This window comes from Pituophis catenifer, unplaced genomic scaffold (assembly GCF_029215685.1).
Source record: "Pituophis catenifer annectens isolate HBS135680 unplaced genomic scaffold, rPitCat1.0.hap2 SCAF_2, whole genome shotgun sequence".
NCBI classification, from domain to species: Eukaryota; Metazoa; Chordata; class Lepidosauria; order Squamata; family Colubridae; genus Pituophis; species Pituophis catenifer.
The window spans coordinates 87,634,096-87,652,166 of record NW_027256882.1 but is presented as its reverse complement, the minus strand read 5'-3'; the positions used below and the strand labels follow the sequence as shown (position 1 = coordinate 87,652,166).

At 39.6% G+C, this 18,071-nt stretch overlaps 1 protein-coding gene across 1 annotated transcript in view; it reads right to left on the bottom strand.

The window, feature by feature from the left end:
* Nucleotides 1–380: 380 nt before the first annotated feature.
* MST1R (macrophage stimulating 1 receptor) overlaps nucleotides 381–18,071 on the bottom strand; it is a 55,355-nt gene continuing 37,664 nt past the window's right edge. The window contains exons 12-20 of the mRNA XM_070933746.1: nucleotides 16,512–16,665; nucleotides 16,156–16,248; nucleotides 14,201–14,395; nucleotides 9,307–9,387; nucleotides 6,284–6,465; nucleotides 4,182–4,291; nucleotides 2,338–2,503; nucleotides 1,680–1,816; nucleotides 381–955 (exon numbers count right to left, since the gene is read on the bottom strand). Of these exons, the coding sequence (XP_070789847.1) occupies nucleotides 721–955; nucleotides 1,680–1,816; nucleotides 2,338–2,503; nucleotides 4,182–4,291; nucleotides 6,284–6,465; nucleotides 9,307–9,387; nucleotides 14,201–14,395; nucleotides 16,156–16,248; nucleotides 16,512–16,665 (1,353 nt within the window). The 3' untranslated portion in view covers nucleotides 381–720. The remainder of the gene's footprint in view (nucleotides 956–1,679; nucleotides 1,817–2,337; nucleotides 2,504–4,181; nucleotides 4,292–6,283; nucleotides 6,466–9,306; nucleotides 9,388–14,200; nucleotides 14,396–16,155; nucleotides 16,249–16,511; nucleotides 16,666–18,071) is intronic.

The following is an 18,071-nucleotide window of genomic DNA, read 5'->3' as shown; positions in this document are numbered from 1 at the left end:
TTTTTGACAGTTAACAGAAGATTTATGAACAGCGGTGAACAACATGCCACATCGAAACCGTGTTATGCCCTAACACAAGGTCTAAGACCAGGCTTAGGAGCAAAGGAGGTTGACATGATGTTCCTGGAGGAATTCTTCAATGTTATAAAATTGGAGCAATGGAGTTTATCATAACAGTAAAGCTATTAAGCAGCATACTATAGCTTGCTTGTTTTCAAGTCAATGCAATGTGTGAACCTACCCATTAGGTTGTGCTATATGTAAAGGAGGCAATTGTGACTTATTTAACAAATCATGACTAAAATATTCTTAATAACGTATTAGATGAGAGTGGCTCTAAAGAGATCATTGCATAAAACAGCCTGATAGAAATTCATAACAGTAAATTTATTTTTCTCTATATACAGATGCAGCCACAGGCTGCCACATTAAATTACTTCACAGTTAAAACATATTCCCACATTCAAATCACCGGGTATTCTGAAAGCATCTCTTTCCTAAAGCTGTAGGGAACCTGCCCTACCTTTTACAGAAGGGATGGATTTATTTCCACCTTTTCTGAGCACAGGATTCGGCTCACAGAAGTCCTCAGATTACAGCTTTCATGAACTCACAGGATGAGTAAAATTTATCCAGACGTTCCAACGCCTGAACAGTCAAAGCCTATGAAGTGTCCTGCTTAACCCAGCAACGTGCATCCTGGCCTGTGTAAGGTATCACTTAACACACAGAAGCATCCTCTTCCTCACTCAATCCACTAGAATCAAATGCTTCTTCCTGGCTGATTAAAGGTGGAAAGGGATGGCCGTGATCAAGGTTGACGTAAGTGACGTTGAGGTTAATGTAATGGTCTCCCTTTAGACAAGCTAGAATATGCTCCACTTCTTTGATCAGGCTGGAAAAAGTTGGACGCTCCTCAGGATTTGGTGTCCAGCAGTTAAGCATTATGGTATACCTGTCCAAAATAAACAGAGTGAATTAAAGCTATGAAAACACCAACCTTGGCCTTCCTTTCTCAGGATACTGTAGTCGTGTACACCAGTGTCTATGTCACTGACATTCTCACAGTAACTAAAGGCAGAGACTCCCTTCAGTTCTGCACTGTACAGTTGTGGCCTTATCTCTTGACTTTTCATTCCTACAGGATTCTAGTCAGAGGTTTTATGTAACACTGTTCTAACTCAGCAGGTGAATATGTGACAAATATCATAATGATGCTATGCTGGATTAAGAGCCAAATGGGAATTGTTGGCACTGGAAAATGTAGAAAATGGACCCAACAAGTTATAATGAGGAGTGCAAAAGGGGAAGGATAGGCTAAGATCCAGGTGATCATGAGAATTTCATGGAATACTGCAGCTTCTCTTAAATTAGCCCCTTAAGTTATGACCGCATTTAAGAGATACAGCATAGATACTTCAGTGGGTTAATAGTTTGGGGAAAGCTGCAGTAAGAACACAAGTTTCAGCGAACTAAGAATGAAAAACTAATTAACTTTCCCATTGTGCTTTCTTTTTTTTAAGTTAATGAATTGCAGTACTTAATTGAAATTTACAAATTAGTTTATCAATTAAAGTTCAGGAATCAGAAGACCTTTTCCGGTACTTCCCATACAGTTTCATCTCTTTCACAGTTCTCTCCTTGGCTAAGCTAGCAGAAGGGTCCAATTGAATACTCACAGAGAATCTGGGCAGTACTCAGGTTGGGGCAACCTTCTTCCTTGCAACAGGTAGCAGGTAATATCATAGGGATCCACCTCAGGATATGGAGAGGCCCCTCGTGTCATCAGTTCCCACATGAGGACCCCGAAGGACCACTGGTAAGACAGCAGAACAGGGAAAGTACAGATGTCATTATGAATGGGATGCAGAGAAAACGCAAGACGTCACTAGGGCAGGTAAAATCTCCAGCCAGACTATTCCTACTCTGCAAATTGCAAAGGGGAAAGGACTCTGTTGCATATACATGTCTTTCTGAGACTAGCATAAATTGAAGTCCAGGTAGATTCTCACACTAAGAAATGAGTGCTAGGAAAGTTGCACAGTCTTAGCAGGAGCTTTCATAATGGCCTATTTTACATATCCCTTACATAAAATTGTGGCTGTATTGCCACAACACTTTAACAAATCAACGCAAATCCAATTAATTCAATTCTGTGGGCTGAACAACACTATGAACCAAAATCTATTTATAACATCTGGGTTCAGCAAAACACTAACATGGAGTTGGCTAATTTGTGGTTCACTGTTTCCTGTGAATGCAGACAATGTGGCCAGGACAACAACTGGGGGCAATGTTTTAGCAGCCTGGGCATCGGGTGTTCTTGCTTGCACTTACTACATCTGACTTGGTGGTAAATTTTTGAATTTTCAGGCTCTCAAGGGCCATCCATTTGACAGGTAGCCTTGCCCTGCGGTGTTGCCGGATGCTGTAATATTCCTTGTCAAAGATATCTCTGGCCAGCCCAAAGTCTGCCACTTTCACTGTATAAGTCTCATCAAGCCTGGATAGAAAAGGATATTGGGATTAGGAGCAATGCAGCAGTCATGTGAACTCATCTTATTTGGCACCATTAAGGAATTCCAGAACCACCCTGGCTTAGCATGTGACGAAAACCAGGCTGTCCCCCTAATAGAGATTATTGCTTAGGCATAGCATGCCACATGAACATGGCAATTGTATCTCCTACCCCCAACTTAGGCTTTACCCTGTTACATGCAGTCAGACAATGGCTTTTTGTACAATTTATTTAATCACATCTGTTAAAACGCTAGCAAATACGCACAGTCCTGGAAAAACGAAAATGTACCAACAGAGGAAGAAATAATTAAGAAAATTCTGGACTGTGCGGAGATGGACAAATTAACCAAAGAAATAAAAGAAAAGGAAGATACAGAATATTATCAAGTATGGAATAAATGGTACAATTGGTTCGAGATTAGGGAAAGTAAATGTGAATAAATGATGGAGAGGAGAATGTGACAAATGCGTAAAATATTGTAAATGAATAAAATTAGATATAAAGGGACAATAAAGATAATGATAATGAAGGATGGGAAAAATGGGGAATGTATAAAGTAGAAAGCAAGAGGAACAAAACTGATATGTAAAAAGAAACACGTGTTTGTGTTATGTATGTTGTGTTGTGTTGTTGTAAAATCAATAAAAAACTTAAAAAAACACTAACAGGTATGCATCAAGCTAAACTTGGTTCATTTTAACTTTAGCTTGTGCTTTGTAGCTTAACAAACTGTGTGGATCAAACCCATTTGGTTATCTTATGGATTAGTGTCTTGTTTAAATCATAATATTGTAGATTTTGAAGGACCCATTTAATCCTTCAAGTCCAGTTGTCTGGCTAGTGCTAGTGGGTCATTGATTCCACTCTCAAACTGCAGGAAGTTTTTCCTAATCTGCCTTCTTGTCACCTCAGTCCATTATTGGGTACATTGCTCCATAAGGGTATAAGAAAATTGGTCTCAACCTTTTTCTGAGTATGCCTCCTCAGATACTGGAAAAGTACTAGCATAGTGTCCTCTTCCCCCACCCCCCCTAACTAAACATTCCCATTTTCTTCAAACTCTCTTCAGAGAATTTACTTTCTATTTACCAGAAAAATAAGTCAGAAGATTGAGCATCTTGTATAAATGGTATAAAGTTCTGAGGGAAAAATCAATTGACCCAAAGGAGGAATCGAAACAAACTAGCTTGAAAAGTATTTCTGATAGACTGAGCGTGTCGATCAAAAGGTCGGCAGTTCAGCGGTTCGAATCCCTAGTGCCGCGTAATGGAGTGAGCTCCCATTACTTGTCCCAGCTTCTGCCAACCTAGCAGTTCGAAAGCATGTAAAAAATGCAAGTAGAAAAATAGGGACCATTTTGGTGGGAAGGTAACAGCGTTCTGTGCACCTTTGGCATTTAGTCATGCCGGCCACATGACCACGGAAACATCTTCGGACAGCGCTGGCTCTTCAGCTATGAGCACTGCCCCCTAGAGTCGGGAACGACTAGCACATATGTGCGAGGAGAACCTTTACCTTTTTATACCTCATATGGGGAGGTATATTTTCACACAGGCACCTGCCCACAGCACAAACAAGCCTCAGCAACCTCTCTGGCTTGTCCTTGCCTGATTCCCCATGTTTTATTATTATGTGTAGATACACCCATGTTTGTACTTACATGCAGTTTCTGGCCGCAAGATCTCTGTGCACAAACTTCTTCTGGGCCAGATACTCCATCCCCTGAGCCACTTGTAGCCCAAAACCTATTAAATCCTTCACAGTGGGGTTCTAATGGAAAACAAACAAACAAACAAAACTGTCTGACACCGAGGAAACTCACAATGAGTTTTCCATCTGGCTTTGAAGTTTATGCACCTCGAGAGAGCAGGGCTGCTTGCTTGTGGTTCCCACAAGATAACACAGCTGAAGTTAATTTCAAGGCTGCTTCAGATATTGGACAAATTTTCTAAAAAATTTGGCTGAGAAACTGAGTGTATCCCATTCACATATAATAGATGACGAAGAACCCACGCCTATAAATATAAACAGCGGAATTGGGGCCAGGGGAATCTTCTCTGCTCTGTGCACACGTGGCTAAGCAGACACTTGCTCACTGCTTGGCAAGATAGGAATAGGATGTGCATAATCAAACACCTAGAATTGAGATTGAAGAGTCTTCTGAAATTTTCTTCCATAGCTTACAACCTTCTCTTTCACAGTGTGCCTGCATGGCCCCCTAGTGATCAGAAGCATTCACTGTCTTGCACATATTCAAAAGAACATGTCCCATGCTTAACCTATTGTCCCTTTTCCATGAATAATGTTTTCATGTGATCCTGGATTTGAATATACTAGCTTCAAGGAAAATCTTGGGAGGATAAATATTGTTGTTATCAGCTCTGCAAAGTGTGACTGATATGTTTAAGCTCAAAAACCACCTGCAAGGGAAAATATCCATTTTTATCAAGCAAGAGGGAGGCATTTTTGAGCTGATCAGCAGTACATCACAAGTGGAAACTGACAACTGTCTAATATTTCACAGTATGTTTACAACAGGAATGAAATGAGGCGCAGAAAAGATGAGTTGGAAATTATTCCTTTTTCAAGGCCCAACTGCAATAAAAATATGAGGTGAAGCTTATATGGACAGTTCCTTAAAATAATGTGGTGAGAAAACTTTTATAAGATAAATTTTGCCACCGGCCACAGTGGCAATAGATTGGAGGCAGAAGAGAAGCCTGCCAACAGCAAGAATGCTACCTCTGTTTGTTTCTCCAGGGGAAAAAGAGAGACTGTAAGATGCCAGCATCTTTCAGCCACTTGCTCTGTGCTGATTAGATGGAGGAAGCTGCATCAGACATCAGCTCATGTTCCTTCTGTTCTACCTTTCTCAGAGTCAGCAGAAAGACCCAAAGCAAAACAATCTCTCTTCTGAAAACCCAGAGCTCCCATCTCATTTCATCAACAGAAAGTACCACTAATAAGATGATTAGTTTCTTGTATGTGTCTTTCTGGAACCTAACCTAAAAGTCTTACCTTACAAAGGCTACAAAGCTATAGGATAGACTTAAGGACTTCTATCTGCTGCATCCAACAGCCAGCCCCACTCTCTGCACCAATATGGTGAGGTTTAACAGGAAGGGTGTGCAAAGCCTGCACTGATTTACCAGAAGGCTCTGTCAACTGTATACCAGCACATGGGTGAGGATGTCACAAACAAAACAAAAACACACCACAACTGAAAGAGATAAAAAAGGGCTGAATGCATCATCTCTGGGTAAGCTCTTCCTTAAAAACAATTTCATGTTGCAAAGAAGAGATAAGTAACTCCAAACCAAGGGGCAATTCAGAAACAGGAAAGTGACTGACATTGAGCGCCACTCTGTCAGAGTATGAATGTTCATAGACTGGAATAGACATGGCAACAGGTCAGCCAATGGGGACAGTTTGGAAACTGAAACATAGTATTTGTTGTATGGGGCCATAAGAGACAGTTTGGAGCCTGGGTGTGGCTTAACTGTTCTGTATATAAGCTTGAGGGCACTAGCTTCTCCCTCCTCCATTTTGCCTTCTCCATCTTGAGCTTCCATTTTGTGCTGTGTTTGTACTTGCTATTCTCTTCTCTACAACGTGAAAAAACCTACAAGGGTATTGTATACATGCCTTATGTGTTATTATGCATATAAAGAACTTTTGAATCCTGCTGAATTGTCTGATTGTGTGTGCTGCAACAAACTCTGACACACACACACAAGGACCCCAAGATCTGGCACCACGTACCCTCTGCTCTGAACGGATAAAATGTCGGAGATCTCCGTGCTTCATGTAAGGTAGAACCACCAGGGGGAGACCCTCCTTAGGCAAGGTGATCCCAATGAGAGAAAGGACATGGAGATGATGGAAACTCTTCATCAGAATCCCTTCCTTCAGGAATTCTTCCACTTCCTCCAAGTCAGTAATTCCTAAGAGGAAAAAATGAAGAGATTGGATCAATATTCTCAGTAGCAACTCCCCCCCCTCCAAGACTTAAGGAATTGTGAAACTGTGAACAAAAGTTTCTGAGAAGTGATCTTGCAAGCATATAAACTGGAGCAAGCAATCTTAGGGAAAAACAGCATATTGAAAGCCTTTTCGAACTTCCATCAAGTAGAGGAAGTCTGCCAATGGGAATATGGATGGAAGATATTGCCAGAGTAAAAAACAAGCATATGTTATAATACTGGACTGGGTTGGCTCGTAGGCATCTCTACTTTTTATGTTTGAAAGGACTAACAAAGGACGAGTGGCTCCACAGATTGCCTTGTGTTGATTTAAGGCTTAATTCAGATGATTAGAAACAGAGTATTCTTACTTCCCTAGGCCAACCCTCAGTTTAGAATTAATTCTTTCTCTCCTTAAGAGCTTCTCCAGAGAGACTTTAATGGTGTTGTCTTACAAATACAAAGCTGTGAGCTAAAGTATTTGTTTGTTTTTTGTTTAATCTTGCTGTTATTATTTTAAAGTTGAGTGAATTGGTACTTCCCCACTCCCCACTCCTATTGCTGTATTCAAAAACATTGATTGGTGAGGCATTGCAAACTGGCAACAAAACTCTGTTGCAGAAAATGCCATTAAAATGACTGATTAAGTAGTTTTAAAAATTAAGAGCCACTTGCCATGTCCTGGTTAATGTGTTATTTACCTGCCGATGTGCCAGAACAAAATGTGTTTCTCCTATTGTCAATTTCTCTATAAACTCTGTCTGGCTTGCAATCAAACAGCAGATTCTTGGATTTGGGCATGCATGACATGTTAAACAACACTGATTACACCCTCTGGCTTTGTTATCCTCCCTCCACTGACAAGACATCACAAGACTGCTGGGCTTGATTGGTGCCTTGATGGATAACTGGACCCGTGGGGTTAAGTTTCTGTCAAAACCAGCATCTCCCCAAAACCTACTGAGCAGACAAAAAGCAAGCAAACCTTGTTATTTTAAATGTACCCCTTCCTGGAAGTGGGGATGAGCTAGCTGGTGTTAGTTAATAGTTAAACCTATTAGACTGACTTGGACAAAAAAAGCCACCAGAGCAGACAAGAGAGCAGGTATGCTATGCTTTTCGGTTAGCTGTTGCTTCAGAAGTCTGCTGGCAGCTATGCCATGTTTCCCCCTCTGGAAGAAAACGAATGGAGGAAGAAAGCAAACTGTTGGGAAGAAGTGGGCACTCAGCAGCTCAAAATGTCAATAAACACTTGGCTTATCCTGCCTGCTTTTTGGTCAGCTGACTTACACTGCTACCAGCAGCTACAAGTGTGACAGGCCCTGGAACTGCCATTGATTGTTGCTGGCTGGAGGGAAGAACACTGATTTAACACTGGTATATTTAAACAGGACTTAACGCTACCTCAGATATGAACTGAGGTAGAGGTGGGCTGCTGCTGGTTCAGACCGGTTCAGGCGAACCGGTAGTTCCGACCACCGGCTGGGCCTGCCCACCGGCCCCGGTGCTATCCCATCCTATATATCTCACTCTCTGGCTCGCTCGCCCTGCCCATGCAGCCCAGCTGATTCCTGCTCCTTGCCTGCTCTACTCACTGTGGCTGCCAAAGAAGGTGTGCTGGAAGCTGTGTGCCTGAAATCGCTGTGTGTTTGAAGCCGCGCGCAAGGGTGGAAGGTGTGTGCGCAAGCGAAGGGCGCATGGGTGCAAGCGAAGGGCTCATGGGCGCATGCACTCACAATTTTGGTTCTGCACTAGGCGAACCGGTTGTTAACTTATGTGAAGCCCACCTCTGGGAAGAGGTGAAGACAATATTCTTAATGCTGAGAGCTGTTTGCATTAGTGACAAGACAAAATGGAAAAGGCTCTACGACAGTCTTCTCATGCTATGTTACAGAACAAACTTAAGAAGAATGCACAGAAACTCAGTGCTCCCCAGTCCCACTTTGCCTCCTTAAAAGTTATCTCAGAATTTATCTGGTAGTAAAAATGCCAGTCTTTGCCTTTAATACAGAATCTGCTTTAGTCTAGCTCTAGGTGCATGACGTCTCTTTGCTCAGAAGAGTGGTAAAAACTTCTCATAGTATAACATAAGCAAGTAAGCAAACAAACAAACAAACGAACAGGACAGCACTGATGTCTGTAGAAGTTGTTTATGCCAAGAGGGAAGATACTTTTGTAGATAAGTATGTATGTATGTGTGTGTGTATATATATATATATATATGTGTGTGTGTGTGTGTGTGTGTGTAGGTCTTTGGTTATTCGGGTTTTCTCCCGCGTAAAATTGGAGGTGTCTTGGCAACGTTTCGACGAAGTCTCATTCGTCATCTTCAGGCTGGTGTTCTCGGCCTGGCAGTTAAAAGGAAGAAACAGCTGCGATCACACACATTGCTCCTAGAAGCGCAAAGCCGAGAACACCAGCCTGAAGATGACGAATGAGACTTCGTCGAAACGTTGCCAAGACACCTCCAATTTTACGCGGGAGAAAACCCGAATAATCAAAGACCTACATACAAACACCCGCGAAAACCTCAAAAAACATATATGTATATATATATATAGTGTTGATTCTTGGCAAAGGCCTAAGGGGGATCAAGAATTCATGGTGCCCTGGTTTCTAGCCTTATGCTTTAAACCACTAAACCAAACTGGCTCCTTATAGATTAAGGAACACTATTTTTTTGAAACAAGATATGATGGTGTCTTATACTTTATCATGAGCCTATGATTCCCTTGATTTCTTTTCTACGTTAATAAACTAGTTCATTAGTTACTAGTACCAGGTTTATTAATTAGTTTCATAAAACGAAGAGTAATTACTTACGGTTTAGGGATTTAACAGCACATCGAATTTCTCTCTGGGATGAATCTATGTAAGTTCCATGGTAAACGCTCCCAAAATGCCCTGGATGGAAAAAAGAACAAGTTTTACACATAGGCACCAATATCGACATTAACAAACCCAGATGCTATGCAACTTCTGTCTGTGCTGGAGCCATCTTAACTTCAAACAACAATACTCTAAAGAGAATATAATTGTTTTAAGGGTTAACAATATACCGAATTTGAAATAAAATAAAAACAATTACTGTCAGAGACATACTGCCCTAACTAAAGGCAACCCAGTGCCAACACAATTTATATCCAACTATATCAATGCCCAATCATATTATTTGACTTAATAACATAAATTTGCCTCAGTTTTAAGGTATCTAATTTGCTTTTAATTTTTTCCAATTTAGTATGCCTACACATCATCATACTTTTGCCTGCTTGTATAGTCAAGTGCAATTGCACGCAAAAGTTTAAGCGCCTTCATCAAAGTGTATGTTTCAGTGATTTCCTAAGTGAAAGAAATTAATAAAATATCTACCTTGTACAGGTAGTCCTTGACTTATGACCACAATTGAGCCCAAAATTTATGTTGTTAAGTGAGACATTTGTTAAGTGAGTTTTGTTCCATTTTACAACCTTTCTTACCACAGTTGTTAAGTGAATCCCCATTGACTTTGCTTGTCAGAAGATGGCAAAAGCTGATCACATGACCCCAGGACATTGCAACCGTCATAAATATGAATCAGTTCCAAGAATCTGAATTTTGATCACATGATCATGGGGATGCTACAAAGGTTGTAAGTATTGTAAGTGTGAAAAATGGTCCTAAGGCACTTTTTGCAATGCTGTTGTACCTTTAAACAGTCACTAAATGAACTGTTTAAGTGGAGGACTACCTGTACAAAGTTAAACACAACATCTTTGTGTATATTTTAATTTCATACTTATTGTTTTTGCCTAGCTACTGTATTTACAGGTTCAAATTAAGAAAATAGAGAATATGTTAAGCACAGAAATTTGGGCACACTTCCAGTTCATTTAATGTTATTTTTTCTTGTATTTCTCTACTGTAAACCTGTTAATAAGGTTAAAAAGGTGATTGATTCTTTTAGGTTAATAATTAGCCAGATAAAGACATGAACAAATATTTGCCCATTCTAATCTTTCAGATTGTGATTGTTATTCTGTTTACTTTCAACAACCATGGACTCTTCTATCAGTTCTTAGAACATCTATGAATGAAGATAAAATGAAAGCTGTAAAAAACCTCCTAAACATTTCTAATTACAACTGTCAAAACCATTGTTAGAAAAATGGAAATTACATGGAATAGATGTAAGTCAAGGCAAGATCTGGAAGACCAAGAAGGTATCAGCTAGAAATGAATGAAGACTTTGTGAAACATAAAACAAAGTAGTAGGAAGGGAATAGAAAGGCTTGAAATAAAAATAGGATTTTAGGAAGTATAGTCATTTTAGTCATTTATGTTCAATGAAAGTTATTGCCCTTACTTAAATTCCATTTTAATCTTGAGATGAAGAAGTCATCATCATTTTTAAAATTGATGCCAACTGATGATTTGTAATAATTACTGTTTAGATATTTTATATTTTTTTCTAAATGATGGAACCTATTCAATTTCTGTTTTTAAAGTTTTGATCTATATGGTAAAGACAGGCTATATAGTTGATATCCTTTTGGAAATCAAATAAATATGCATGCTATCATTGAATTCTAATATGACTTTTGGATGCAAACCGCCAAGTCTTCGCCATTTCTCTTTACCCCCTCCCCCACCCCATTAACCTGTATTCTACAATCAATACCAATATAAACCCCAAAAGAAATCACACAGTAGAAACATCACACAATAAAACAAATATGTGCATATTTAGACACATACACTATACTGCAGTTACTGAAAAGGTATTGTGGTGCTGCAAGAATGCAGGAAATAGCCATTGTATTTCAGTACAATACAGTACAATAAAAAAATAAGCCAAATTGGAGTTCTTATTAGAAAATACCAGACAATGAAGAAATGTCAATCCCTATTTTATTTTGTCACATGAAATTGATTCCTGGGAGATGGTTTAAAATAATGTACTCATTTAATAAAAGAGATACAATATTCTAAACGATATTTGGTATGAACTACTAAACAGTCCAAAATAATCTTTTGTAACTACCATACACAGGCCTATAATGATCTAAAGAGTGAAGAAATGAGGAACTTTAAAAGATGGAAGAACTAGGCATTTCCTGACATATGGATGCAGTGGAATTAATGGAATTGGCTGGAATTCATGTAAAATAAAGAGAAATGAAAGAACTGGGGCCTAGTTTGTAAGTAAATCCAGATCTCTAGACTTCGGAAAATGCTTCTAAAATCAAAAATAGTAAACAAATGTGGTCAGTTTAAAAATAAGCAAATAACTAAAAACAACAAAAAAAAGTTGTGTCCGACAAACATTTCCTGTTCTTGATACTCAATCTTGTCAGATTGAGCAGAGAAATAGATATTTGTGCTCAAGAGCAGTGAGATATATTATGCAGCCTTTCAAATTGATTTAGATTGCAGTGAAGTACACTTTTGGACAAAGCATAAGAGTATGGCAACAACAAACACATTTTCTTTCAGTTCCTCTCACATTTTCACTGTGCTTTCCATTTTTATTTGACATCAAGACAGATTCTCCAATGAACTAGCACGGTATAAGCTAGTTCAGAGCAAACCTTTGATTTAATGGACTACTCAGAGAAACCAGTTGTCCTGAACCTGAATATTTATTAAATTTGAATCTAAAGTGTTTCCAACAATGTAAATAATTTATACAATTATGTTTTTGCCATAAATTGTGTCATTTGGAGTGAAATCTCAATTTCACAGACAATCCTTTATCTTCACCTCCAGGCCCTGAGCAATCTTTGTTGCTGTCATTCCTTATTATCCCATATATCTCAGAGGCTGCCACAAAGAAGAGGAAGTCAAAGTATTCTCCAAAGCACCTGAGGGCAGAACAAGAAGCAATAGGTGGAAACTAATCAAGGAGAGAAGCAACTTAGAACTAAGGAGAAATTTCCTGACAGTGAGAACAATTAATCAGTGGAACAACTTGCCTCCAGAAGTTGTAAATGCTCCAGCACTGAAAGTTTTTAAGAAGAGATTGGATAACAATTTGACTGAAGTGGTGTAGGATATCCTGCCTAAGCAGGGGGTTGGACTAGAAGACCTCCCTTCCAACTATTCTATTCTATTCTATTCTATTCTATTCTATTCTATTCTATTCTATTCTATTCTATTCTATTCTATTCTATTCTATTCTATTCTATTCGCAGTGAAGCAGGCCGAATGCATGCAGAAGAGTCTGGCTTCCTCAAAACCAGTCACCTCAACAAGTCTCTAACAATGTTGGTCTCTTTCTTGGCCATACAGAATTCAGCATCTTATCTGAACGGTATAGCTTGGTGATGATAGGGGATGGGTGGTAAGTACAAAAATTGTGGCTTTAGCAAGTCAGAAACTGCACACGAGCTCTAGAAAAGTTTGGGGGAAGTGCTCGTCCCCCATGACTAGCTGGGTTTTTTTTTGTGTGTTTTTATAGTGTGTCATTCTTTGGGGGGGGAGTTCTGAGCACTTATGCAATTATAAATCCTGTAAACATTAACTTTTGCCTTTATATGGGGAAAATGACAGAGATTCTAGTTAAGACCTCAATTCCCACCCCACCCTCCATAACATATTCCGATGTGTGGATCAGTGGTGAAATCCAATTTTTTTTACTACCAGTTCTGTGGACGTGGCTTGGTGGGTGTGGTGTGGCTTGGTGGGTGTGGCAGGGGAAGGATACTGCAAAATCCCCATTCCCTCCCCACTCCAGGGGAAGGATACTGCAAAATCTCCATTCCTACCCCACTCCAGGGGAAGGATACTGCAAAATCTCCATTCCTACCCCACTCCTGGGGGAAGAATATTGCAAAATCTCCATTCCCACCCCACTCTGAGGCCAGCCAGAGGTGGTATTTGCCAGTTCTCCAAACTGCTCAAAATTTCTGCTACCAGTTCTCCAGAACCTGTCAGAACCTGCTGGATTTCACCCCTGGGGTGGATTCTTCTCATTGGCTGATGAGGAGGAGGAAAGAGGGGAAGGCAGCAAAGCCACCAATCCACCAATGGTAGGAAAGTAAACTATCATCACAAGATTCTTCCATTCATCAGTAAGGCAAAACACAGCCGAAGTAAGAAACGGGTTTACAGTGGTAGCAGAGATTTTCATCCCAGCTGATAATTTGGATTGTAGATACTTGGATTGTGCTTTAAGTGGGGGCAACAGCCTCCAAACATTTTTTTTTCCTGAGCGTCTTGGATAAAGGGCTATTGCACAAAATGTACAAAAAAAATCAACTGTCACTTTAAATGAACAGTTTTTAGATTCAAGACATCTCAAAACTGTACTGGAAAGGTCATGTGAATGACTATCCAAGAGTTCTTGTTTAAGAAGTACCTGGCTCTTTTTGTCAGGTTGTCCTGTGGGAAAGACATATTACTAACCTGCTTTGAATAGCATGCCTGCACACTACTTAGCTTCTTTGTTTTTACTTGCCCTTCAAATGCTACTTCTTCCTTTTGACTATGGCAATCCTCTCTTCTCTTCTCGCTGCTTTCCTGCTTTAGCAGGGAATTGGCTCAAAGAGGCTCAGATACTAATGCAGAGCAACAGGAAACAATCAAAGAAACATCTGGCAAAGACACTAATGAAGAGCAACAGGAAACAATCAAAGAAACATATGCCAGGGAGAAAGTAGCATTCTTTCAACACAGACAGTAGAAAACAACAGTTTTGTGTATTATTGCTGACAGGCACAGCTTAAATGATACTTGCCTTTCCCAATGATCTGATCCTTGTGCAAAATCAGCTGCTTTTCTGGAATGAGGACATCTTTCACTTCTTCCAACAATTCTGGCCGAAAATTGTTAATGGAGTATGAAGGCACTCGCATGAAAGGCATAGCAGAACCGTCACTGCTGCCTGTGTAGGAGGCGCTTCCAATTCGCACTCCAGAAGAGCTTCTGTTTGCTACAGAAATACCACAAAGAGATGGTAGAGAGATTATTAAACAGAATTTTTGTTTATATTGACCACCAGAAGGGAGTACATGAACAGTTTCGCTCTATTTGAAATTCATCAGGTGTACATAGTCATTGATCTTGCTAAGGGGCTCAAACTCTCTTTTGGGAATCCAGACATTAGTATAAGTTCCAAACTGTTATATCATGTAAAAACAAAAAAGAGAGAGACCCCCCACACCAATCTCTGAGAACATGACATAATATAGCACTTGTTCCTCCTCTCTGTAGGGGAGTTTAAAAGTGGATATACCATTCTAAAATAAAATAAGATGGTGAGCAAAGTTCATTCATTGTCCATCTTACATTTTTCCCTTTTCTGAATCTTTGGCAAGGTAGTATCTGCAATAGCGGTGAATATCTGTAGCTCAGGTGTAGGATGAGGGTGAGGGCAGCGGTGAAATGCACTTACCTTCGCTACCAGTTTGGGAATGTGAGCACGCATGGGCTCTCGCTACACTCACACTGTGCCTCTTCTGCAAATGCGCAGAGCCTTCTGCGCATGTGCAGAGGGTCAAAAACAGGATGTAATGACGTCCCGGTGGGTGGGCAGAGCCTCCCACCACCGGTGCTACAAAGAGCCAGATAGATCCAGCTGGATTTCACTGCTGGGTGAGGGTTTTTTTGTTTTATTTTGTTTTGTTTTTTATTTATTTGATTTATATGTTCTCTGAGCTTGTGGGTTGGTTTCTGAATGTTTCATTACCAGGTTAGGTAACATCTTCAGCAGAGTTTAGGGAATATCAGTGTCAGTGTTCTTCTGTTTATAAGGGCTTCAGGTGTGAGTGTGTCAAATGAGAGTCAGCTGTGAGTCATCAGTGAGTCTTGTGATAAGGAGATTATTTCAGGTCAGGATCATTGGGAGGTGAACTTCTGGTGGAGGGGAATTGTGTGGGTTGGTTGAGGGTCGATGCTGTCTCTGGTTGGCTGTGCGGTTAATTTGGATTCTGAGGGATTCATAGGTTGGTTGTAGGTCAATGTGTCCATTGATGGAATTGCTTATAGAGTGCCGGCCTTCGAGGAACTCACAAGTGTGGTGGACAGTAGCATGGCCAATGATTTTTGTGTTGTTCCAATCGAATTGCTGCTGTTTGGTGTCAGTGTGGGTAGAGATTAAGGATTTGAGATCATGGCGTTTGACTGACAGCCAATGTTCGTGGATTCTGGTTTTTAATTGTCATGATGTTTGTCCCGTGTAGAATTGGTTGCAATAGTTAAAGCTGATTTTGTACATTACATTGTTTATTTTATCCTTCTGTATTTTGAATACAGAAGGAAGACCTTATAAACAGAAGAACACTGACTTCCCTTAAACTCCGCTAAAGATGTTACCTAGCCTGGTAACAAAGCATTCAGAAATCAACCCACAATCTCGAGAACTAACCCTCACCCTTAAAATAGTATCTTCGCATTGTAATGAAATATTGCAGGTTCCTCCCATCAAAGTAACTGGAAGAATGAGGACAATGTTTTAATATCAGAAGGGCATTAACTTACGTAGTTCTTGAGCAATGTATTTTTATTTATAGAAATATTTAGAAGGAATTATTCCTTTAGGGAAATATGTCAGTCTTGGGGGGGAAAAAAGAAATAATAATTTAAAGAAAAACCCTCTCAACCAAACACATTTGGGTATCAACATATTGGAGCAGCATATTCTGTCTCATTGGCTCTAAAATACTAGTTCCAAGTCCTGTCATGAATTCTTACCAGAAGAAGCCACATATCCAGTATTAGAAGGAAGAAGAGGAATTCCGATTGTGCCCCTGTTCAGGCTAGACAGCCTTTCTAAATTCTCAGTTCCTGCAAGAAGAAAACAAAAAGTCTATCCAGCAACATTCATCTCCTCACTATTCTAGAGTTGGTCCATTATCCATTCTTCCCTTATTCACCTTGTGAATCCAGTGATTAAGGCATATTTGATACATGACCATTTTCTGACAAAGTGTCAAAATTAAATGCAAGCAGGTACTGCTATGACTGTGAAGAATGTATATGAAATAAATAAACACCTCTACCGACAGTATTTTTCTGGCCAGAAAGTATCATAAGAAACTTGCAGTTACCTGCCTTCTTCTTTTGAATATATTTCAAAGGTAGAAACACCAAACAGGAAAGGAGCAGAATGCCTAGGACAGCTCCCAATACAACAGCAAGGGGAGAGATCAGGGAGATTGAAACCACAGATCCTAAGTCTTTGCAGTTTCCATTCACACAGATCTACAAGAAAGAAAAGACATGTGATTATTAGCACTAACCAATAGCAGAATCTGGGGCTAGGAGATCAGAAGGAAAGAAGGGCATGGGAAATGGACAGCTGACATTTCCATCTTTGCACAAGAGGTTTAAATGTAGGCAGAAGCACTACATCACTGCTGGTGTAAAAGATGAGGTTGGTGCTCATCTAGGTGGTGGAATTTCCTGACAAAGAATGGGACATTAACATAGGGGAAGTAGGATATATATGCATACATATAGGAAATAAGATATTTGAAACAAGTGGAGTCAAAGGGTAAATTTGAGTTGATAAACTAGTGGTAAGGATTTTGGGAATGGAGAAAAGTAAAACAATCACTCTCTTTCAGCTCAACTCACCTTGCAAGGTTATTCTTGTGTGGAAAGGAGGAGGAAGGAATGAGTTTAAGGTATGTTTACCTCAAAGGTATGTTTGCCTTCCTCCTCCTTTCCTCCTCCTTTCCTCCTCCTTCCTCCTCCTTCCTCCTCCTTTCCTTCTCTTTGAGGTATTTATAAAAATAACAAAGGCAGGATAAAAATAAGTGAAAATGATTTCTTACGGGATGACAAAGTGAAAGTAAATGTAGATTTTGAGAATCACTGAGAAACGTATTATTAAAAATATGGAATAAATATAAACCCAGACTGTTTCTAAATATATCCTTACTGACATCCAAAGAAGAAGCATTTTATAGAAGAGAAAAGGCAAATAAAGAATGATGGTTAACATATGAGGATTTATTAATACAAGAAAGAGAAGTTAAGATTAAAATAAGGGTATAATTATATAATTTTATCATCATAATTATATGATTATAAAATTAACTGAACTTGCAGAAATGGCAAAGCTGACCAATTTGATCAGAGAAAAAACAATAAAGACTTCGGTTTTTTTTTGAAAGACTGGAATCCTCATGTGGACTTTTTGTTGAAAGAAGAAGAAATTGAATTGATGATTTCAGGATTTGGGGATTAAAGAGGGACAAAGGGATCAGGAGAGGGCAGAAGATTAAGATAACAATTACTTGAGAGAAAGAAGGGCGGAAAGCATAATTACATAATTCCTCCCTTTCCCCCCCTTATTTCTCTCCCTTTTCTCTATTTCTTATTTTCTATCTTTGCTTTTGTTATACACACACACACACACACACACACACACACACATTTACAGGTATTATGTTTACACAAATATATTGTGTGTGGGTTTACAGAAGATATATACAGTATGGATGTATGGATGTAGACACAAACACACACACACACACATACACACACACAAACTGTGAAGATAGCTTTGCACTGTTTCATGTGGAGCATGGAATGGATGATTGGCCATTCTCAGGAAATCATGTCCTGTCCTGCCTTCCTATCGCAGTGAAGGTGCCACTGTG